The sequence below is a fragment of the Bombina bombina genome, chromosome 7 (assembly GCF_027579735.1).
Source record: "Bombina bombina isolate aBomBom1 chromosome 7, aBomBom1.pri, whole genome shotgun sequence".
Classification (NCBI taxonomy): Eukaryota; Metazoa; Chordata; class Amphibia; order Anura; family Bombinatoridae; genus Bombina; species Bombina bombina.
Window position 1 is genome coordinate 591,333,755 of NC_069505.1, and position 25,083 is coordinate 591,358,837.

General features: G+C 41.0%; 1 protein-coding gene across 1 annotated transcript in view; it reads right to left on the reverse strand.

Annotated features, from left to right (window-relative positions):
• Nucleotides 1-688: 688 nt before the first annotated feature.
• ABHD16A (abhydrolase domain containing 16A, phospholipase) overlaps nt 689-25,083 on the reverse strand; it is a 124,632-nt gene continuing 100,237 nt past the window's right edge. Inside the window, exons 12-20 of the mRNA XM_053722087.1 lie at nt 22,170-22,293; nt 21,885-21,989; nt 21,638-21,701; nt 21,467-21,523; nt 21,261-21,323; nt 21,066-21,142; nt 8,427-8,525; nt 1,298-1,344; nt 689-1,042 (exon numbers count right to left, since the gene is read on the reverse strand). Of these exons, the coding sequence (XP_053578062.1) occupies nt 959-1,042; nt 1,298-1,344; nt 8,427-8,525; nt 21,066-21,142; nt 21,261-21,323; nt 21,467-21,523; nt 21,638-21,701; nt 21,885-21,989; nt 22,170-22,293 (720 nt within the window). The 3' untranslated portion in view covers nt 689-958. The remainder of the gene's footprint in view (nt 1,043-1,297; nt 1,345-8,426; nt 8,526-21,065; nt 21,143-21,260; nt 21,324-21,466; nt 21,524-21,637; nt 21,702-21,884; nt 21,990-22,169; nt 22,294-25,083) is intronic.

Genomic DNA, 25,083 nt, shown 5'->3' on the forward strand with positions numbered 1-25,083 from the left:
AAGTATATTTCTATTAGTGTGACAGACACCATGTGGCTAGAAAATTACAACAGAGATTTTCTTTTTGGTATGACAGCGACACCATGTGGTTTGTGTATTACTGGAAACCTTTCTATTGGCATAATACTGCCACCCTATGGTCAATCTATTACAGGACAGATATTTCAATTGTATTGACATAATACTTACAGCAGTGTTTTACAGGGGCATATTTATATTGCTATGAAAATGACACCTTAAGGGTCAATGCATTAAAGGGAGGATATATGTTGCTATGAAAGTAACACCATGTGATCAGTACCATTACAGGAAGAATATTTCTATTAATATTTCAGTGGTACCAAATGGTCAGTGTATTACTGGAGAGATTTTTCTATGGGTATAACATCGACCTCATGTGATCAGTGTATTATAAAACATATTTCTATTGGCATGATGTACATTGTATAGTCAGTGTGAGTATTACAGGACACACTACTATGACAGTGACTACATCTGGTAAATGCAAGGATACTTCTATTGAAATGACAATGACACCATGTGATCAGCGCTTATATTTTTGTTGACAGTGAAAAGTGATCAGTGCAATACAGGAAGGACATTTCTATTGGTGTGACTGCGGCACTGTGAGGTCAGTGTGTGCCCTACAAGGGGCTCGTGTCTAGTTATGACAAAGTAACCAGCACTATAAGCATCATTCACATTTTAATGACCAAGATTCCCATTTCTAGGAGTCACTACGCATTTCAAGGAAATCCATTGATTTTTTTTGTTTTTAAAAAAAAAGTCCAAGAGGTATGAGAGGTGGTTGGGAAGGCCGACATTTTTCTTTTTGCAGGTTAGCTGCCATTTCAGAGTAGCAACTTGCGAGGCAGGATGCAGTATACAAGGAAGAGAGCATAAGTTCCCAATTCTTCTGAGAAAACAGTGCTTATGTTATGCAGGTTGTGCCCAAATGTTAGATTCTCCATGGGGTATCAAATGCATTGGGTGGAAGAGGGGTACAATGGGTGGCATCAAAACTCTTTAGATGCTTCTGAGCCTGTGGGGAAATAAATGCACCACATGTCAGTAAAGGCATTGAAGAGGCAGCACAGTGTTATAAGTGGCAGGGGCTGCAGAGGGTGTGTGTGTATAGAATAGCAGCAGAGAACAAGGGATAACTAGAATCAGGGTTTTAGAAAAGGAAAAGGGCAAGAACACCTGTGTTAGGGTCTTATACACGTCTAGAGATATGGGGGGGGGTCCAATGCAGAATGAACAACAAGCATCTGGAGTGGTTATTTAAGACACATACTAGATATAAAGCGAGCTGCCTTCTTCCTTCAGGATCCATATCTTCACCTGGAAAGAAAGTTAAATTGTTATAAACTCTACACAACAGCTTGATAAAAAAGGCACCAGGGAGCCACTGGCTCCTAGAGTTTTACACCTGGTTTCTAACTTTCTGGTTTATTCTCCATATATTTATTTACAAATACCACTGTCTGGCTCCTAAATATTCTTACTTGCTCCTAAATTTCAAACAGATTTGTCAACCCCTGCTCTACACTAAGCCATTGTTTGATTGGACTCCAGTACACTAGCTTCTGAAGTGGGATTCACATATCCCTGTGACTTTGCTGCAAGAGATATTTACATTTAGAACATAGACTATTTTCTGTTCCTATGGAGGCAACACGTAAGATGGCTCATCCTGCAAAGCACTGCAGGTCACACAACTGTTTTTCTCCTGTGCTAAGGTTTTTGGAAGGAAAGAGAATAAACCATTAACCCACTGTCTGCATTGTCATAATGCAACCAGTCCTTTTCTCTTGCTGTTACTGTTAACAACAAGGAACCTAATTCACATATTTATTTTTTCACAGGTGTTGGTCTGTTTCTCCCCACAGCTCTACATTCGAAAAAGAAACTTTATGCCTAACTGATAAATGTATTTCTTTTTAGACACGATGAGTCCATGGATCATCTTAATTACTACTGGGATATTCACCTCCTGGTCAGCAGGAGGAGGCAAAGAGCACTACAGCAGAGCTGTTAAATAACTCCTCCCTTCCCTCCCACTCCAGTCATTCGACCGAAGTTAGGAAGAGAAAGGAAAAGCCAAGGTGCAGAGGTGTCTGAAGATTACAATAACCCTCAACCTGTCTAAAAGAGCAGGGCAGGCCGTGGACTCATCGTGTCTAAAAAGAAATAAATTTATTAGGTAAGCATAAATTTTCTTTTCTTTTTTAAGACATGATGAGTCCACGGATCATCTTAATTACTACTGGGATTCAATACCCAAGCTAGAGTACACAGATGATACGGGAGGGACAAGACAGGGAACCTAAACGGAAGGCACCACTGCTTGAAGAACCTTTCTCTCAAAAGTGGCCTCAGCAGAGGCAAAAGTGTCAAATTTGTAGAATTTTGAAAAAGTGTGAAGAGATGACCAAGTTGCAGCTTTGCAAATCTGTTCCACAGAAGCTACATTTTTGAATGCCCACAAGGAAGCAACAGCCCTCGTGGAATGAGCCGTAACTCTCTCTGGAGGCTGCTGTCCAGGAGTCTCATATGCAATACGTACGATACTCTTCAGCCAAAAAGAAAGAGAAGTAGCCGTAGCTTTCTGTCCCTTGCGTTTTCCAGAGAAAACCACAAACAAAGAAGAAGACTGACGAAAGTCCTTAGTCCCATGTAGGTAAAACTTCAAAGCACGGACCACGTCCAAATTGTGCAAAAGTCTTTCCTTTTGAGAAGACGGATTAGAACACAAGGAAGGAACAACAATCTCCTGATTAATGTTCCGATAAGAAACAACCTTAGGAAGAAATCCTAATTTAGTACGTAAGACTACCTTATCTGAATGGAAAATAAGATAAGGAGACTCATACTGCAAAGCTGAAAGATCTGACACTCTTCGTGCAGAAGAAATTGCAACAACAAAAAATAAAACCTTCCAATATAGTAACTTAATATCTAAGGAATGCATAGGCTCAAAAAGAGCCCCTTGCAGAACTTTGAGAACCAAAATAAGACTCCATGGAGTAACTGGTTGGAACACAGGCCTGATCCTGACCAGGGCCTGACAAAAAAATTGAACATCTGGGACATCTGCCAGACGTTTGTGTAACAAAATAGATAAGGCTGAGATTTGACCCTTTAGGGAACTCGTCGATAAACCCTTCTCCAAACCCTCTTGGAGAAAAGACAAAATTCTAGGAATCCTAACCCTACTCCATGAGTAGCCCTTGGATTCACACCAGTAGAAATATTTACGCCAAATCTTATGGTAAATCCTTCTAGTAACAGGCTTACAAGCCTGAATCATGGTCTCTATAACAGAGTCAGAAAATCCCCGCTTGGATAGATTTAAACGTTCAATCTCCAAGCAGTCAGCTTCAGAGAAACTAGATTTGGGTGAAGGAAGGGTCCCTGAATCAGAAGATCCTTCCTCAATGGAAGTCTCCAAGGTGGTAGCGATGTAATTTCCACCAGATCTGCATACCAAATCCTGCGAGGCCAGGCCGGTACTATGAGAATCACTGAGGCCCTTTACTGTTTGATTCAAGCAATTACTCGAGGAAGAAGAGCAAACGGAGGAAACAGGTATGCAAGAGTGAAGGTCCAAGGGGCCGCCAGAGCATCTATCAGTTCCGCCTGGGGGTCCCTGGATCTCGACCGTATCTCGGGAGCTTGGCATTCTGTTGCGATGCCATCAGATCTAATTCCGGCTGACCCCACTTGAGAATCAGACTGGAGAACACTTCCCACTCCCCCGGATGAAATGTCTGTCTGCTCAGAAAATCCGCCTCCCAGTTGTCCACCCCTGGGATGTGGATCGCCGACAGACAGCAAGAATGGGTCTCCGCACATTGAATTTTTTTGGATACATCTGTCATCGCCAAGAAACTCCTCGTTCCTCCCTGATGATTGATGTAGGCCACTGACGTTATGTTGTCCGACTGGAACCTGATAAACTGCACCGAGGCTAACTGGAGCCAGGCCAGAAGAGCATTGTAAATCGCTCTCAGTTCCAGAATGTTTATGGGTAAAACAGACTCTGACCGAGTCCATATTCCCTGAGTCTTTAGAGAGCCCCAGACTGCTCCCCACCCTAGAAGGCTGGCATCTGTCATCACAACCACCCAAGATGGTCTGCAAAAGCATCTTCCCTGGGATAGATGATCCAGAGACAACCACCATTTTAGAGAGTCCCTTGTCTCCTGCTCCAGAAGAATTCGAGGGGACAAGTCCAAATAATCTCCGTTCCATTGTCTTAGCATGTTCAACTGCAGAGCTCTGAGATGGAAGCGAGCAAACGGGATGATGTCCATTGTCGCCACCATCAGCCCGATTAACTCTATGCACTGAGCCACTGACGGTCGAGGAGTGGACTGAAGGACTAGGCAAGTATTGATAATCTTTAATTTCCTGACTTCTGTCAGAAAAATCCTCATAGACAGAGAGTCTATTATGGTTCCTAAGAAAGTTACCCTTGTGTTCGGAACTAAGGAACTCTTTATTTACCTTCCATCCGTGGGATCTTAAGAAGGACAGCACCAAGTCCGTGTGGGATCTTGCTAACAAAGGATGGCGCCTGAACTAGAATATTGTCCAGATAAGGTGCCACTGCAATGCCCCTTGATCGAAGCACCGCCAATAGAGATCCCAGAACCTTTGTGAAGATTCTGGGGGTTGTGGCAAGACCGAAAGGAAGAGCCACAAACTGGAAGTGTTTGTCCAGAAAGGCAAACCTTAAGAACTTGTGATGATCCCTGTGAATGGGAACACGTAAATACGCGTCCTTTAAATCCACTGTTGTCATAAATTAACCCTCCTGGATCAATGGAAGAATGAAACGAATTGTTTAGACTTTTGAGGTCTAAAATTGGTCTGAAGGTTCCCTCCTTTTTGGAAACCACAAACAGGTTGGAATAAAACCCCTGACCCTGTTCCAGTAATGGAACGGGAACGATCACTCCTATAGCGGAGAGGCCTCCTACACAATGTAAGAAGGCCTCTCTTCTTATCTGGTCTGCAGAAAGAATAAACCTGCCTCTGGGAAGAAAACTCTTGAACTCCAATTTGTATCCCTGAGACACTATTTCTATTGCCCAGGGATCATGGACATCCCGAACCCAGGCTTGAATGAAAAAGGAAAGTCTGCCCCTACCAGATCCGGTCCCAGATCGGGAGCATGCCCTTCATGCTGCCTTGGAATCACTAACCGGCTTCTTGGACTGTTTTCCTTTGTTCCAAGACTGGCTGGGTCTCCATGTAGGCTTAGACTGTTCCTGCTTAGAAGTGGAAGAGGAAGAGTTGCCCTTGAAATTTCAAAAGGAACGAAAGTTGTTCTGTCATCCTTTTTGTTTATTTCTCTTATCTTGAGGGAGAAGATGGCCTTTACCTCCCGTGATATCAGAAATAATCTCCTTCAGTTCTGGACCAAACAAGGTCTTCCCCTTGTAAGGAATAGCTAGAAGTTTTGACTTGGATGACACATTCGCAGACCAAGGTTTTAACCATAAGGCCCTGTGGGCTAGAATAGAGAAACTTGAAATCTTAGCTCCCAATTTGATAACTTGAAGGGAAGTGTCCGAAATAAAGGCATTAGCTAGATTAAGAGCTTTTATCCTGTCTTGGATCTCATCCAAAGACGTTTCTGTCCTGAGGGCCTCAGACAGTGCGTCAAACCAATATGCCGCCGCACTAGTGACGGTGGCAATGCACACAGCCGGTTGCCACTGCAGACCCTGGTGTACATAAATCTTCTTGAGTAACCCCTTTAACTTCTTATCCATTGGATCCTTAAAAGCACAACTATCCTCTATGGGAATAGTAGTTCTCTTAGCTAAAGTGGAAGCAGCTCCTTCTACCTTAGGAACAGTTTGCCAAGCCTCTTTAACAGAATCGGCTATTGGAAACTTCTTCTTACATATAGGAGAGGGAGAGAAGGGAATGCCCGGTCTCTCCCATTCCTTAGCAATGATTTTGGAGGCTTTTTTAGGAACTGGAAATACATCCGTGAAGGAAGGAACCTCAAAATATCTGTCTAGCTTACAAGACTTCAGAGGGACAACCACCACTGTGGAGTCGCTATCATCTAAGGTAATTAAAACCTCCCTGAGTAACAGACGAAGGTGGTCTAGTTTAAATCTGAAAGATACCACCTCTGAGTCTGTCAAGGGTAATAGATCTTCTGAATCTGAGATTTCTCCTTCAGCAGCTACTGCGGTACCCTCCTTCAGGTCGTTGGGAGGGTACCTCCGAAATTGCCACAATTGCATCAGAGACCTTGCTAACCGTAGGATTGGCTTTACTCTTGCGTTTGCCCTGCAACATTGGAAAGGCAGACAAAGCATCAGAAATAGTAGAAGACATGATAGAGGCTATGTCTTGTAACAAAATCCCAGAAGGGACTACAGCTGAAGCGCAGGGCACTGCTGGTGGGGGCGGTAAATTTTGGGACGCTTGGGGAGAAAGCTGCGGCATATATTGACCCTCATCAGAAGACTCTTGGACAACATCTGCCTTAGAGGAGACTGGCTCTGAAAAAAATCTTGTCCCTATAACTCACAGTCCTTTCAATACATGAAGGACAGAAAGGGATTGGTGTTTCCACTTTGGCGTCAAAACACAAAGCGCATGTGACATTTTGCACACCCTCTTGGTCCATACTTGTTCACAATTTATCAAAAATTCAATATATATCTTCAGATAGTTAATTTATAAAAATATTATAAAAACCGTTACTGTCACTTTAAATACAAACGGTTTTCTTTTTTACTGCAGAATGTCAGATTAAGAAACGATTTCCCTTTTTAACCAAAATCGTTAAATCTACACACAAATAAACCTCTGCACCTCAGCAGTCTGCTGAAGTGCTCGTAACGATCACCCAGACTTCAGAGATGATCCGTTTCTGACAGTCTCCATTTTCACAAGGAAAATACTTCCAAAACGGGTATACCGTGTCTGTACTAGAAGCGCATAAATACAGCATGCAGCTCTAGGACAGACCGATAACTTCCCCTTTCTGATGTCGCACTGATTTTCTAAGCAACTGTAGGGCTATGTCAGTGGCGCACAAACACAGGAAGGACCACCCATCGTGGGCGTAAACAATGCCGTTCTATTTCTCTCAGTAACAACCGAGAATAAAAAGCCATATTAACTTGTCAGATTAGCAGCGTAACTCCAGCGCCAGTGCCTGCTACATACCACTGCCCAAATACTTTCTCCACATGAAAGAATAAAATGTCCCAACGTAAGGAGCAATCTCCTACAGAGCCCCTTATGTTCATTGTGTGCTAAAAAATATTCTGAGTCTCCTTATGCCCCAGAAATATAAAGTAGCACTTACCTTAACTTCTGCCTGGCAGCAAGGCAGCTCCCAGGCTTGAGAGGTCCTCTCCCTCACATCGACCTGAGGAAAATAAAATGCTGAGTCAATAAATACCTCAGACTGAAGGATATAGGGCAGCAAGAAATATGGGAGGCACAGTGAGAATTATGTCTCACAAGTTCCCATTGCTCTAAAGCCACCAAAGCTCTCCTGTAGAGACTGATATGGATTACGGCTACACCCTGGGACAAAGCAGCACACTCTGGCACTACTTTAAAAATAATAAACTCTTGTTTGAAGAATCTATACTAACACCTCACTTTACCTCTTCCTATCACTAACGTAGGCAAAGAGAATGACTGGAGTGGGAGGGAAGGGAGGAGCTATTTAACAGCTCTGCTGTGGTGCTCTTTGCCTCCTCCTGCTGACCAGGAGGTGAATATCCCAATAGTAATTAAGATGATCCGTGGACTCATAGTGTTTTAAAAAAAGAAAACTTTTTAAGAAATATTTTATTTTCTTAATAGTCTTGCTAGCTTTTTTTTTTTTTCTTGTGCACATGATGGAAATTCCACATCTTTATCTTCATGAAGTCAGAGCATCTATCCTGGTGACCAGAAAAAAAGCGGTCCTCTTAACAATAGAAAAAGAAAAAAGTGACATAGAAATTATGCCATTCACTGGGTATTTATAGGTGTGAAAGTCAGTGCATGTTTTACAGAAAGCCGAAACAAAACATACTAGGTTTGCACCACTCCTACTTTTCATTACTAATATTTTAACACCTTTAAAATATTCTCTCTCTAGGAATGGAAATGATGTATTAAACGTTCACCATTACCATCAAAATGTAGCTAGCCAAATCGCAGTACTAGTGGGCTATCAAATATTTTGGCTCCTTTCCTTTTGGTTTTTTCTATATAGACTTATAAAATTATTCCCTGGCTCATCTAAAAACAAAAACAAAAACAAAAAAAATCACACAGGCTTTCTGCAAAAGAGCACCATTGTCTAAGAACCTATTTTAGAATCAATATCGCAGAGTCTAGCGACTGTAAGCCGCTCACTGTTTACAGCCTTGAGTGTATTTACTCACCAACACTCCAAGGGAAGGGTTCTGGGCTTTCACTCTTGTAAGACTGCAAAACTGATAGACACCAGTCATCTTCTACTCCGTACTGACTATATATGGAGGCTGTAAAAGAAGAGGGGTAATAAAGAACACAAAATATTATTTGTTAGGAATTACTGACCATAATTTAATTTAATCCATGCAACAGGGTTAAGCACATAGCTATGGTCCTGGTCAGGAACTGCAAGCACTGCAGCTCCCGAGTGGGAAACTGCCAGTGTGCAAAGAAGTCACCAATGTCCGGAGGTTTCCTGCTCAAGAGATACAATGCTTGCTGCCCCTGGACAGGATTTTACTTGTGTGTTTAACACCTTTGCTCTAGTTAAACACACAATTACCTAGGATCTTTAATGAAACGTAATCATACTTAATGTACTTTACTGTTTAACTACAGTGTCCCTTTAATAGGGTTTATAATAACAATGTTTTCCGATACATTCTCAAACTTTGTTTTGATTGAAAACCAAATCTAAAATCCTCAGTACCCCAAGCAGCTGCCCGAATGGTCTACATTCCTTTTGATTTCCTTGTCTACCAAATATGTATGAAAAGCTCATAAAACCAAAAATGCCAGACATATTGCACAGACCTCCACATATTTATCTGACAGAGTAAACCTACCAATATTTTCTCTGAAAAGGATCAGCATACCCCTATAAAGCATTAAACTGTAACGATGTAATAATTAGACTTCTGTTACACTGTCCTCACTAATCATGCACACCAAGCTGTGAACAGACCAGGATAAATATATATACACACACACATATATATATATACATATATACACACACATACACATACCCACACACACATATACACATACATACAGGTATAACTCACTTTACAGCGCTTTGTGGAGCTGAAGTTTAACCTCCAAGGATTTTGAAACAGTGCTGTTCTCACCGCGAGATTGTGAGAAAACTGACTGGTACCATTTTGTTATGCGCAGTTCATTCTGTTCACAACAGCATTACAGTGCAATCTGTGTCTCAGTGTTGTAGTCTGGCAAATATTACTGCAGTAATTGTCACTATTTTACAGGTACCGTATTTATTGAACTTGAACACATTGCATACTGTGCTGTTCTAGTGTTAAACTAAACAATGCTTTTGCACCCCTACTATATGTTAGCTCAAACATGTTTGAAAGTTTTAAAACACACTAGCAAGTGAAAAGAAAGCTAAAAACCATGCTGTTTCACTTTAAGGCGGTCTTCACTTTACAGCGGGGCTCCGGTCCCTAACACGCTGTATGAGTGAGGTATACCTGTACATACATACATACATACATACACACATATACATCCAGTCTACAAATTATTTATAATAAAAGGGATAGTAAAGTCAAAATTGAATGCTCATAATTTAGATACAACATGTAATTGCAAACAACTTTACAATGTACTTCTATTATCAATTTTGTTTAGTTCTCTTGGTTTCTTTTGTTAAAGAGTAATTCTAGGTGAGCTCAGGAGCATTCACGTGTCTGTCAACAGCGTTTGCAACAATGTTTAAAACAATAGACTGTAGTCGTTTTAAATGGATTGAATAGAGCATAACATTTTAGTTTAATTTTGTTTTTACTGTCTCTAAAGGGACGGTCTACTTGAATTGTTATTGTTTAAAAAGATAGATAATCCCTTTATTACCCATTCCCCAGTTTTGCATAACCAACAGTTATATAAATACACTTTTTACCTCTGTTATTACCGTGTATCTAAGCCTCTGCAGACTGCCCCCTTATCTTAGTGCTTTTTACAATCTTGCAGTTTAGCCAATCATTGCTGACTCAAATAACTCCATGGGAGTGAGCACTATATAATCTATATAGCACACATGAACTAGCACTGTGATTATTGTGCAAGATTTAAAAATCTAGTAAAAATCACTGAGATAAGGGGTGACCTGCAGAGGCTTAGAAACAGGCGAACAGAGGTGATAAAGTAAATTAATATAACAATGTTGGTTGTGCAAAGCTGGGGAATGGTTAATGAAAGGTGTTATCTTTTTAAACATTTAAAAAAAAGAAAAGTAGACTGTCCCTTTAAGATACCAACTTGTTGGAACTCGAAAATTAATTTATTATTTTCCCCTTTAACTTACATGTTAAAAAATGTACTTTTTCTGTTCCTCAAGAAAAGCTGCATGGCATCCTCAACACTTAAAGGGACAGTGTATGTTTTTTTATTCTTCCCTTAAATTCATTCCCAATGATACATTTTACCTGCTGAAGTGTATTAAATTGTTTAGAAATAGCTCATTTAACTTTATATCGGCATTTGAAATAGCTGATTGTGTCTGTGGTTTCCCTATACTGAAAGATTCTATACTTAAAGGGTCAGTCTAGGCCAAAATAAACTTTCATGATTCAGATAGAGCATGTAATTTTAAACAATTTTCCAATTTACTTTTATCACCAATTTTGCTTTGTTCTCTTGGTATTCTTAGTTGAAAGCTTAACCTAGGAGGTTCATATGCTAATTTCTTAGACCTTGAAGGTCACCTCTTTTCAGAATGCATTTGACCAGTTTTTCACCACTAGAGGGTGTTAGTTCATGTATTTCATATAGATAACACTGTGCTCATGCACGTGAAGTTATCTGGGAGCAGGCACTGATTGGCTAAACTGCAAGTCTGTCAAAAGAACTAAAATAAAGGGGCAGTTTGCAGAGGCTTAGATACAAGATAATCACAGAGGTTAAAAGTATATTAATATAACTGTGTTGGTTATGCAAAACTGGATTATCTATCTTTTAAAGCAATAAAAATTCTAGTGTCGACTGTCCCTTTAAGTATAGGCTATAGAAAACCTGTGTAAACATAACCAGTGGAGGAAATTAGGAGATATAAGTAATAAAAGTGTTAATTTTCAATTGTTCTCTATTTTTGGGCTTTGTTATACAGATAGATAATATAAAGAAGCATATGTGTGTGTACAGAAAGTGATAAAATAAGGAGATTTTATGTATCTGCAAGCTCAGCCCATTTTAATGGATTGTGGTTTCAAAGAAAACAACATAATTTATGCTTACCTGATAAATGTATTTCTCGTGTGGTGTATCCAGTCCACGGATCATCCATTACTTGTGGGATATTCTCCTTCCCAACAGGAAGTTGCAAGAGTATCACCCACAGCAGAGCTGCTATATAGCTCCTCCCCTAACTGCCATATCCAGTCATTCGACCGAAACAAGCCGAGAAAGGAGAAACCATAGGGTGCAGTGGTGACTGTAGTTTAATTAAAATGTAGACCTGCCTTAAAAAGACAGGGCGGGCCGTGGACTGGATACACCACAAGAGAAATACATTTATCAGGTAAGCATAAATTATGTTTTCTCTTGTAAGGTGTATCCAGTCCACGGATCATCCATTACTTGTGGGATACCAATACCAAAGCTAAAGTACACGGATGAAGGGAGGGACAAGGCAGGCTTAAATGGAAGGAACCACTGCCTGTAAAACCTCTCTCCCAAAAATAGCCTCCGAAGAAGCAAAGAATGCAAATCTGTTCAACAGAAGCCTCATTTTTAAAGGCCCAGGTGGAAGCCACAGCTCTAATAGAATGAGCTGTAATCCTTTCAGGGGGCTGCTGTCCAGCAGTCTCATAGGCTAAGCATATTACGCTCCGAAGCCAAAAAGAAAGAGAGGTTGCCGAAGCTTTTTGACCTCTCCTCTGTCCAGAGTAAACAACAAACAGTGTAGATGTTTGGCGAAAATCTTTAGTAGCTTGTAAGTAAAACTTTAAAGCACGGACCACGTCCAGATTATGTAAAAGGCGTTCCTTCTTTGAAGAAGGATTAGGACACAATGATGGAACAACAATCTCTTGATTGATATTCTAGTTAGAAACTACCTTAGGTAAAAACCCAGGTTTTGTACGCAGAACTACTTTATCTGAATGGAAAATCAGATAAGGAGAATCACATTGTAAGGCAGATAACTCAGAGACTCTCCGAGCCGAGGAAATAGCCATCAAAAACAGAACTTTCCAAGATAAAAGTTTGATATCAATGGAATGAAGGGGTTCAAACGGAACCCCTTAAAGAACTTTAAGAACCAAGTTTAAGCTCCATGGGGGAGCAACAGGTTTAAACACAGGCTTAATTCTAACCAAAGTCTGACAAAAAGCTTGAACGTCTGGAACTTCTGCCAGACGCTTGTGCAAAAGAATAGACAGAGCAGAAATCTGTCCCTTTAAAGAACTAGCTGGATTCTTTGGATTCACACCAATAAAGGTATTTACGCCATATCTTATGGTAGATTTTCCTGGTGACAGGCTTTCGTGCCTGTATAAGGTTATCAATGACTGACTCGGAGAAGCCACGCTTTGATAAAATCAAGCGTTCAATCTCCATGCAGTCAGTCTCAGAGAAATTAGATTCGGATGATTGAAAGGACCTTGTAGTAGAAGGTCTTGTCTCAGAGGCAGGGTCCATGGTGGAAAGGATGACATGTCCACTAGGTCTGCATACCAGGTCCTGCGTGGCCACGCAGGCGCTATCAAGATCACCGATGCTCTCTCCTGTTTGATTTTGGCAATCAGTCGAGGGAGCAGAGGAAACGGTGGAAACACATAAGCCAGGTTGAAGAACCAACTATCAGTGCTGCTTCTGGGTCCCTGGACCTGGATCCGTAACAAGGAAGCTTGGCGTTCTGGCGAGACGCCATGAGATCCAGTTCTGGTTGGCCCCAACGATGAACCAATTGAACAAACACCTCCGGATGGAGTTCCCACTCCCCCGGATGAAAAGTCTGACGACTTGGAAAATCCGCCTCCCAGTTCTCTACACCTGGGATATGGATTGCTGATAGGTGGCAAGAGTGAGTCTCTGCCCAGCGAATTATCTTGGAGACTTCTAACATCGCTAGGGAACTCCTGGTTCCCCCTTGATGGTTGATGTAAGCCACAGGCGTGATGTTGTCCGACTGAAATCTGATGAACCTCAGGGTTGCTAACTGAGGCCAAGCTAGAAGAGCATTCAATATTGCTCTTAACTCCAGAATATTTATTGGGAGGAGTTTCTCCTCCTGAGTCCACGATCCCTGAGCCTTCAGGGAAATCCAGACTGCACCCCAACCTAGAAGGCTGGCATCTGTTGTTACAATTGTCCAATCTGGGCTGCGAAAGGTCATACCTTTGGACAGATGGACTTGAGATAGCCACCATAGAAGAGAATCTCTGGTCTCTTGATCTAGATTTAGCAGAGGGGACAAATCTGTGTAATCCCCATTCCACTGACTGAGCATGCATAGTTGCAGCGGTTTGAGATGTAGGCACGCAAATGGCACTATGTCCATTGCCGCTACCATCAAGCCGATTACTTCCATACACTGAGCCACCGAAGGGCGCGGAATAGAATGAAGAACACGGCAAGATTTTAGAAGCTTTGATAACCTGGATTCTGTCAGGTAAATCTTCATTTTTACAGAATCTATCAGAGTCCCTAGGAAGGAGACTCTTGTGAGTGGGGATAGAGAACTCTTTTCCTCGTTCACCTTCCACCCATGTGACCTGAGAAATGCCAGAACTATGTCCGTATGTGACTTGGCAATCTGAAAGCTTGACGCCTGTATCAGGATGTCGTCCAGATAAGGGGCCACTGATATACCTCGCTGTCTTAGGACCGCCAGAAGCAATCCCAGAACCTTTGTAAAGATTCTTGGAGCTGTAACTAACCCGAAGGGAAGAGCCACAAATTGGTAATGCCTGTCTAGAAAGGCAAACCTTAGGAACCGATGATGATCTTTGTGAATCGGTATGTGAAGGTAAGCATCCTTCAAATCCACTGTGGTCATGTGCTGACCCTCCTGGATCATAGGTAGGATGGTCCGAATAGTTTCCATTTTGAACGATGGAACTCTGAGGAATTTGTTTAAGATCTTTAGATCCAAAATGGGTCTGAAGGTTCCCTCTTTTTTGGGAACCACAAACAGATTTGAATAAAAACCCTGTCCCTGTTCCGACCGTGGAACTGGACAGATCACTCCCATAACTAGGAGGTCTTGCACACAGCGTAAGAATGCCTCTTTCTTTATCTGGTTTACAGATAATCTCGAAAGGTGAAATCTCCCTTGAGGATCGGAAGCTTTGAAGTCCAGAAGATATCCCTGAGATACGATCTCCAACGCCCAGGCATCCTGAACATCTCTTGCCCACGCCTGGGCGAAGAGAGAAAGTCTGCCCCCTACTAGATCCGTTACCGGATAGGGGGCCGTTCCTTCATGCTGTCTTAGAGGCAGCAGCAGGCTTTCTGGCCTGCTTGCCTTTGTTCCAGGACTGGTTAGGTTTCCAGCCCGGCTTGGATTGAGCAAAAGTTCCCTCTTGTCTTGTAGAAGAGGAAGTTGATGCTGCACCTGCCTTGAAGTTTCGAAAGGCACGAAAATTAGACTGTTTGGCCTTTGATTTAGCCCTGTCTTGAGGAAGGGTATGACCCTTACCTCCAGTAATGTCAGCAACAATTTCCTTCAAACCAGGCCCGAATAGGGTCTGCCCCTTGAAGGGAATGTTAAGTAATTTAGACTTTGAAGTCACGTCAGCTGACCAAGATTTAAGCCATAGCGCCCTACGCGCCTGGATGGCGAATCCAGAATTCTTAGCCGTTAGTTTAGTCAAATGAACAATGGCGTCAGAAACAAAGAATTAGCTAGCTTAAGTGTTCTAAGCTTGTCAAGTATTTCAGTCAATGGAGTAGCTGTCTGAAAGGCCTCTTCCAGAGACTCAAACCAGAACGCCGCAGCAGCAGTGACAGGCGCAATGCATGCAAGGGGCTGCAGGATAAAACCTTGTTGAATAAACATTTTCTTAAGGTAACCTTCTAATTTTTTATCCATTGGATCTGAAAAAGCACAACTGTCCTCGACAGGGATAGTGGTATGCTTTGCTAAAGTAGAAACTGCTCCCTCCACCTTAGGGACCGTCTGCCATAAGTCCCGTGTGGTGGCGTCTATTGGAAACATTTTTCTAAAAATAGGAGGGGGGGAAAACGGCACACCGGGTCTATCCCACTCCTTATTAATGATTTCTGTAAACCTTTTAGGTATTGGAAAAACATCCGTACACACCGGCACTGAATAGTATTTATCCAGTCTACACAATTTCTCTGGTACTGCAATTGTGTCACAGTCATTCAGAGCAGCTAACACCTCCCCAAGCAATACACAGAGGTTCTCAAGCTTAAATTTAAAAGTAGAAATATCTGAATCAGGTTTCCCCGAATCAGGAATGTCACCCACAGACTGAAGCTCTCCTTCCTCAGCTTCTGCATATTGTGACGCAGTATCAGTCATGGGCCTTAAGGCATCTGCGCGCTCTGTAATACGTCTAACCCCAGAGCTATCGCGCTTTCCTCTGGAATTCAGGCAGTCTGGCTAATACCGCTGACAGGGTATTATCCATGATTGCCGCCATGCCCTGCAAAGTAATCGCTATGGGCGTCTTTGATGTACTTGGCGCCATTTTAGCGTGAGTCCCTTGAGCGGGAGTCAAAGGGTCTGACACGTGGGGAGAGTTAGTCGGCATAACTTCCCCCTCGCCAGAATCCTCTGGTGATAAATTTTTTAAAGATAAAAGCTGATCTTTATTGTTTAAAGTGAAATCAATACATTTAGTACACATTCTCATATGGGGTTCCACCATGGCTTTTAAACATAATGAACAAGGAGTTTCCTCTATGTCAGACATGTTTATACAGACTAGCAATGAGACTAGCAAGCTTGGAAAACACTTTACATCAAGTTAAACAAGCAATATAAAAAAACGTTACTGTGGGGGGCGTGCCTGACCATCACCCAAGATGGCTGCTTAAAACTAGGGCTGTGATTTAGTGCAATTCAATCCGCTGGTTACTGCCTAACTACCGCACAATTTAGAGCATCCCTGAGGGGAATAGTTTATTTAAACATTTGAGGAACAGACTTATATGTTTTTCTCCTACGACAATTCAGCCCAGCAGACCATATTAGAGGAGGTATACAGCGGAGGCCTTCCCGCGGCCTAGACCTTCATCTACCCCCCCCCCCCTTTATACCTGTTACAGGTTTGAAAGTACGCAGATACTATTGTTGTTCTCTACAAACCCTTGCTCTATACCCATAACCTATTGGGGCTGCTACACAGTCCTAGTCTACATCATGGAAGATATCCATCAGGAAATACAAATTCTCTTTACTGAGTTTAAAGTGGATCTGCTTAGGCAGTTGGAGCGCTTGGGACAGCTTGCTAGATCCGAAGATACTCGGCTACTGGATCGATGTCTACTGCCAGTAGGAGAGTCAACACTCTTGAAGCAGCGGAAACAAGGATCTACAAGCACTAGTATTGTGAGTAACGGCCTGATCTCGTGGCAAGAGGATGCTACTGTGGAGCGGGCTACAGATTACTTCACTCACCCACCCGACAAGTCTATGGCCATACAGGGCGATCTTCATATTCTTTCTGCGATCCCGCTCAATGCTCTTGAGTTGAAGGTGAGGGGCCCTGGATGCCAGGTCACGGAGCCTTACCTGATTACATGGTTGTTTGGCGCGGAGGAGAGCGCTAGATGCTTGCACACGCAGTTGAGCCTGGAACATCTGTCCTTATGGCTGAAATACTGTTCCGGAGAGGCCGAAGCTGCAGCCCTGGAAACCCTACCACGCATTCTTGGAACTCCGCTGGGACATATCCTATGGCATTTTGATGTGGGGTAGGACAATGTGTATCAGCCAACGGAGACTGTCTTGATCCGTTTGTGTGACAACATATGTGACTTTCTTAGGGGATCTTCCAGTTCGACAGTCGACGTATGGTTATGTTTAGGCACAATCTAATGATAATTCATGCTTTGCAGGTATGTCAGGACTTGTTTGCACTTATATAAACTTGGAAGTCTCTTGATGTGACTGTAATTTGGTCTCAAGCTACATGACGGCTAGTTAGCCCGATTCACCCGTTTACATGATCCTACAATCAGTATCTATTATACTTGACGTTTTTATAGTATGTTGAATAATTCTTTTATTTTTTTTATTTACGCTGTATACTCCTGATGCCATTGTTAGTTCTTAAACTGGTACATTATAGGTCTCATATACCGGAGCAAAGTTTATGCTATGAGGGGATATCACTTTTCACACTTTTATATTAACCCCTAAACTTATGATGGGTATTTTCCTATATAATTCCCAGGACCATTTAGTTATTATCTAATGGAACATGTTACTTTTAAGTGTGTGAATATATTGATATCTGTGCATTTCTACTACAGCCTACATTTCTATACAAAATATGTTAAGAACTTCGTTATTTCACTAGCAGATATAGATGTGATTCCCCTTATATTTGAAATGCTCAAACTCCAAAATACTAGTCTATATCTCACATATGCTTAGATATTAGCTTATAGCTGGAACAGATGCTCCCTTGAGGCCTTTCCTAGGATATTCATTGAGAGATTATCATATATGCTGCTTTGAATGATATGTATCTATGTCTGTGAGGCCAAAACCACTTCATCACCCTTATTGCTTTGTTATTTATTACCAACCTCCTACTTTTCAATAATTTCTACTGTTATTGTTTTATTGATATCCCGTCACTGCTCGTGATCATAGCCCAGTTAATTATTTGTACCAATGGTGTGCTTGTTATCACCTCTACTGGTGTGTTCTATATTTGATAAAGGTTATCTCTCTCTATTAAATCATAATAGAGCTGGCTCCTCCCCCCCCCCCCCTATGGGTTACTGGTTAAACTGAGGAAATAAATCCTAAAAAAATTTACTCCCAATCCTCTTACATACAGGTTGTATGATATTAATTGTTGATATTTCCCTCCCCCCATCCTTACGTCAAATTGAGGTTTCCATATTATCATTTCATGTGCTCAGGTTCCTATAGTACATGGGTATAGTATGTCTGAACAATGTCTGTTCAAAATACGCTACATTTTACTTGTGCATAAACATTGTAATGCCAATGCCAGTGTACTCTATGGCTTTTAGCTGTAATTGAAAGTAATCTCATAGTATAGTACTGGAGCCTTTTGGTCTGTTATTATATATACGGTTATTATTAATCTGTATAATCTAAATGTTTATGTCAGTACTGGTTTTCGATATTGTATGTCTTCATTAACCTCAATAAAAAATATATTTAAAAAAAAAAAAAAAACGTTACTGTGCCTTTAAGGGAAACAAATTTTGCTAAAATTTGAAATAACAGTGACAAAAAGGCAGTTAAACTAACGAAATTTTTACAGTGTATGTAACAAGTTAGCAGAGCATTGCACATACTTGCAAATGGATGATTAACCCCTTAATACAAAAAACGGATTAACAAATTGGAAAAAACGTTTTTTAAACAGTCACAACAACTGCCACAGCTCCACTGTGGCTTTACCTTCCTCAATATATGACTTTTGAAGCCTTTTGAGCCCTTCAGAGATGTCCTAAATAATGCAGGGGACTGCTGAGGGAAGCCGAATGTCTCTGTCTGTAATTTTAACTGCGCAAAAAAGCGCTAAAATAGGCCCCTCCCACTCATATTACAACAGTGGAATGCCTCAGGAAACTGTTTCTAGGCAAAAATCAAGCCAGCCATGTGGAAAAAAACTAGGCCCCAATAAGTTTTATCACCAAAGCATATATAAAAACGATTAAACATGCCAGCAAACGTTTTATATTGCACATTAATCAGAGTATATACCTCTGATAGCAAGCCTGATACTAGTCGCTATTAAATCACTGTATTTAGGCTTAACTTACATTAATCCGGTATTAGCAGCTTTTTTCTAGCAAATTCCATCCCTAGAAAAACTTAAACTGCACATACCTTATTGCAGGATAACCTGCACGCCATTCTCCCTCTGAAGTTACCTCACTCCTCAGACATATGTGAGAACAGCAGTGGATCTTAGTTACTTCTGCTAAGATCATAGAAAAACGCAGGCAGATTCTTCTTCTAAATGCTGCCTGAGATAAAATAGTACAACTCCGGTACCATTTAAAAACAAACTTTTGATTGAGGAAAAAACTAACTATATTACACCACTTTCCTCTTACTACCTCCAGCTATGTTGAGAGTTTGCAAGAGAATGACTGGGATTGGCAGTTAGGGGAGGAGCTATATAGCAGCTCTGCTGTGGGTGATACTCTTGCAACTTCCTGTTGGGAAGGAGAATATCCCACAAGTAATGGATGATCTGTGGACTGGATACACCTTACAAGAGAAATATAAAATATACCTAAAGAAGCATTTTTATACATTTTATACTCTGAAACTGGTATACCAAGTCATTTGAAACACTTTAAGAGAAAAATAATTTTACAATACACTAAACCCAATTTTTTTTCTTTCCCTCTAATTTTTCTTCGTTCTCTTACTATGTTTATTTGAAAAAGAAGGCATCTAAGCTAAGGAGCCAGACAATTTTTGGTTCAGACCACTGAACAGCACTTGTTTAATGGTGGGTGCATTTAGCCACCAATCAGCAAGAACAACCCAGGTTGTGAACCAAAAATGGGCCAGCTCCTAAGCTTACATTCTTGCTGTTCAAATAAAGATAGTAAGAGAATGAAGAAAAATTGATAATAGGGAGTAAATTAGAACGTTGCTTAAAATTGCTGCTCTATTTGAATCATTAAATACAAAATTTGGGTTCAGTGTCCCTTTAAGTATACTTAAAAGTTAGCTGTTTGCCAAGCTTGCTGCTAAGTTATTTCTTATATTAGTGCTGTGGTTCGTTTAAACCGGATCTCTTACTGATCACAGCAAAGGAAGAGAAGATTAAACAAAAATATCTTGAGTTATGTTAAGGGGTCTATCCAAAAACTGCTCTGTAAAACATGCAAATTGTGCAAGGAAAAAAAAAGTGTTTAAAGTGGATGTGGATATTTTGCAAATGTAGTGCTTATCAGTCAATATATACAATGCATATATATTAAAATATATATAAAATGTCCCATTAAAGGGCCATAATACCCAAATGTTTAAACACTTAAAAGTGATGCAGCATAGCTGTAAAAAGCAGAGTAGAACATATATCACCTGAACATCTCTATGTAAAATAGAAAGATATTTTACCTCAAAAGTTTCTCAGTAGCCACATCCCATTATAAAGGACTTCTAAGCAGCAAATCAGTATGTCTGTCCCGGGACAGTGGAAGGAACGAGCTTACGTGCACTCTCATCTTATTTCCCTATTCAGTGTAAGGAAGTTTACTATGAAATCTCATGAGAGTTAAGTGAAATCTCATGAGATCACAGTAAAAGAGTTCATGACCTCAGCACTGCTGATGCTGATTGGCTGCTGTTCATTTATTTAATTTTTTTTTACCTGCAGCCGAGTATAACTTTTTACACAGAACTTTGCTGAGCTGAGGAGATTGTGAGGTAAAATATCTTCCTTTTTTACATAGAGATGCTCAGGTGATATTTTCCTGTCAGCTTTTTACAGTTATACTGCATCAGTTTCAAGTGATTTAGCATATTAGTATTATGTCCATTTAAAGATTATAGATGTCCCATTACAGTGAAGGAGAGCAATGCTGTATGTTAGCATGAGGCAATGAGTAATCTGTCTTTGACAACATGGCAGAGATAAACAGTGATCATATGTTCTCACCCTGCTGCACAGGATTGGATGCAGCCAACCATTCCCTCACCGCCCTCCTGGAGTCATCGGTCATCACTTTTGGATAGCTGAGAAGAAATGAAAAGATCAGAGAGCCCAGCGCCAAAAAGTACAGGTCTGGTGTCTAACTTGTACTAGATAAATGTGAAACACTAGGTCTTATTTTTCAGATTTAAATTTTCTTACCGATTCTGTAATAGTGCAATGAGCAGATCATTCCCTCTGTTTGAGGAGACATCTTCGGGTGTTCTGATCAGACAGAAAAAGTTATAAAAAGTATAAATTATAGATACGATTATATTAAATATATCTATGAATCTATTTATATATCTATTAAAAATATATATATATTAATAAAAAGATCTCAGTGTATTTAGGCTGAATATGCTTACGTGGTTGTGATAATTTCATCTTTTGTTCTTCTGATCAGTAACACTGGGCCCTGATACCTGTAGGGAAGGTGAAATGGTTACAGTCACATGCTCCTTTTTCTCATCACCCTGTAAGCAAGTGAGAAATACATTTATAGCTCTCATTTACATGGGTCACTATTCTTCAATTACCTGCAAAGCTGCTCTGCGTTATTCAAGTTTAGGTATTTCCTTACTGTCCTGGTCACCAAACCTCCTGTGGAAGAATAAAAAAGGATGAGACAAGAGGTACAACAAAAGGCTGCGATAAAAAAGACAGTGAATGGAAAAATGTAAGAAATAATAGGAAAACACTTAAAAGAATACAACTAAATAAAAGTATAATAAGAAGAGTGATAAAGGTAAAACAAATTAAAATGGTTTCCCATCAGTTCCTTACTCCAACTCTCCGGCATTACTTTCAGGGCTAAGGGAACAAGATCATCGAAAGAAGCATCAAGCACAACAGAGCTGAGGTCTGGATAACTCATGGAAGCCCAAGTAGCTGTGAGACAAAGGAGAAGAGAAAGACTTTGAGCAAATTGGTTAAATATAGTTTCATAGATATCCTTGTGTCTCTTCCAGGTTATTATTTGCACTAAATCTTTAACAGCTTTTACAGTCTTGCAGACACCTCATGTTACACTGTTCACCCTGTTTCCCTCATGCCCTTTCACAAGAATACCTGTGAAGCCCCCAATAGACCAGGCATATAGCACAATGTCTTCAAGTTTGAATCCAAGCCGGTACAAAGCGTACTGTATTACAACATCCATGGCGTTTGCTTCGTTCTGGGGGAAAGGTACTCCCTGTAGAGAAGGGACGCAAACAGAGTAACGGTATTACAAATAGTACACAGACTCTTACTTTCTTATAGGTCATTAATGTTAGTTAATTAACTTTTTGTTTGTTTTTGTGTATTTTTTTTTTAACTTGCATATAAGAAATGCTTATGTCTTCAAGCTCTCTTGGGCAACAGTGTTTGAAACAATGTTTGTATCAATATTATACAAAGTTGCAAACATTGTTGCCATAGAGTGCTAAAGACGTGCATGCTCCGTAAGTCCTATGAGATCACCTATTTTTATTCTTTAACAAAAGTATACCAGAAGACAATTTAATTAAAATTAAATAAAAAAGGAACCCAGAAGAAAAAATTTGGAAAAATAAGTAAATTTGAAAGTTGTTCAAAACTGCAAGCTATGTCTGAATCATGAAAGTTTTAAATTTTGACTTTACTGTCCCTTTCAGGGAGCTGAAATCAAAGGGTTTGAATACTTACACCCCATCCAGCTCCTTTAAGGTGATTTCAGCAGTGCAGGACTTCGAGGTATCCAGAGACTGGTGATATCAACAGCAACCCCGAACTACCCTGGCAATGCCGGGCCCATAAGACCGCCTTCTAAGCAAGGGTAGGTGCAGGGGGCGCAATTAGCTCCAGAAACTACCTACCTGGGATGAGGAAATGTGGTCATCATCCGCTCTAAAAGGGACATTAAACACTATATAAAAGCTAGATAGAAAGATGAATTCAAAGAAAAGATAAGTCTGAGAATAACATGTAGATATATATATATATATATATATATATATATATATATATATATATATATTTTATTAATAATAAGCTTTATTGAATGAACTCATATACAATTACATCTTTTACATTTACGATAAATGACAGCATCGTAATAGCCAAAGTAGCTATATCATATCAACAGGAACAAGTCATGGTAAAAGATTGACAAATAACCATAGATACATTTGGTGTGTTCATTGCGGTAAAATCAACTTTGCAACTTGCCAATAGTAAGCACAAATGTTTGCGGCTGACAGTATCGGGCCCAGACACCCTAGGTTTATAACCTAACAGAAGCGGTCGTTCTATAGTGTTGGGTGTAGGTAAATCCGACAGCGCCAGCCCCAGGCAATCTTTGAAAACTTCTGTATAGTATACAGAAACAGGTAGAGGGAAAGAGAGCACGGGAGGGGGAGCACGATAGCGGGGAGGGGAGGAAAGGAAGGAGGGGCAGGTGAGTGGGGAGAAGGAGGGAGAGAAAAAAAAAGTGGGAAATAAATATAATGCTGATAATATTTTAAGCCCAGAAAATCCAAGTACTTCACGAGTCCCATCACAGCATTCCGCCTACACTCTAATATTCTTGTAATATCTATATCTCTTTACCCTCCCAGATCAGAGTTATATATTCATGTGTTTCAAGTCTCCCAGTCTTTAGATAGTGGAACCTCTCCAGGCTCAATAGATCCCAGACCCCGGCTCTCCACTCCTCAAGGTTTGGTATGTGTAGCGATTTCCAATGTCTTGGAACAAGTCCCTTTGCGCAATTTAACATCAGAAGGAATAAGTGGCGCTTTGCGTCCATGGCAATTTTAGGTAACTCATGATATATGAGATATTTAGGGTCTGGGGGTAGGATGATTTCCAATAATCTACTACATTCTTGGAACACTTCATTCCAGAAAGGTTGTATATGGGGGCATTGCCACCAGATATGTAGCATGGACCCCTCTTCTCCACAGCCCCTCCAGCACTCCCCACCGGTGTGTGGGTATATTTTTTTCAGCCTCTGTGGGGTGAGGTACCACCTGCTCAAAAACTTGAAGTGTATTTCCTGAAACCTCATTGAAACCGATGCTCGTTTCGGTTTGCGAAATATGGATGTCCACGCTTTTGCGTCCGGCTCAAGGCCCAGTTCTCGTTGCCAAGCGACCACGTAGGAGGGAAGTACATCATTACCTCCCTCTACTAGCAGCTTATACAGAGTTGAAATGAGGTGATGTGGTATATTCGGCGAGGTGCAAAGCACTTCGAATGGTGTTTTCTGTCTATTCAGTGGTTCCCTATCACGCATGCTGCTAAGATAATGGTTAAATTGCGCCGTTCTGTACCATGAGAATAGGTCGCAATCCCAATCAGCCAATTCTGCTTGTGGCTTGATTTTGCCCGGTGTCAGAGCGCCCGCGATTGCGGTCTCAGCTAATGTATAGCAAGGTCCGAGTGGATAAGGTTTGTTTGCTAACCTGTTGTCTGGGTTTTCACAGACGGGCGTCACTGGTGAGACAGAAGTAGAGATATGTGGTCTAACCTTGATCAACCTGTCCCATCCATGTAGTACATCCTCAATCAGAGGATATTGGGGGAGCCAGACGGTGCGCGGGGCTAATCCATGTGAGTGATCCCACATTGCCCCTGCGAAGAATCTCCCTGTCTAAGACTATCCAGGCTTTGTTGGGTGATCCATGGCACCACTCGACTTGCATTTGTATAGCTTTGAGGTATTCGCTCAATTGAGGGACGCCAGCCCCTCCTCGGTCTCTAGGGAGATACATCGTTCTTCTATTGATCCTTGGTCTCCGACCGTTCCAGATATATGACTCATGTGCCGAATGAATTTGGTGGATTATGTGATCTGCTGATGACAAAGGGACTGCCTGCATAATATATAGGACTCTGGGTAAGAGATTCATTTTAGCTACGTGGATCCTGCCCATCCAGGAGATGGTTTTGTTCTTCCACGTCGCAAAATCCCGTATAGTTTCCTCCCTGATACGCTTAGTTTATATTCAGAATTTCTCTG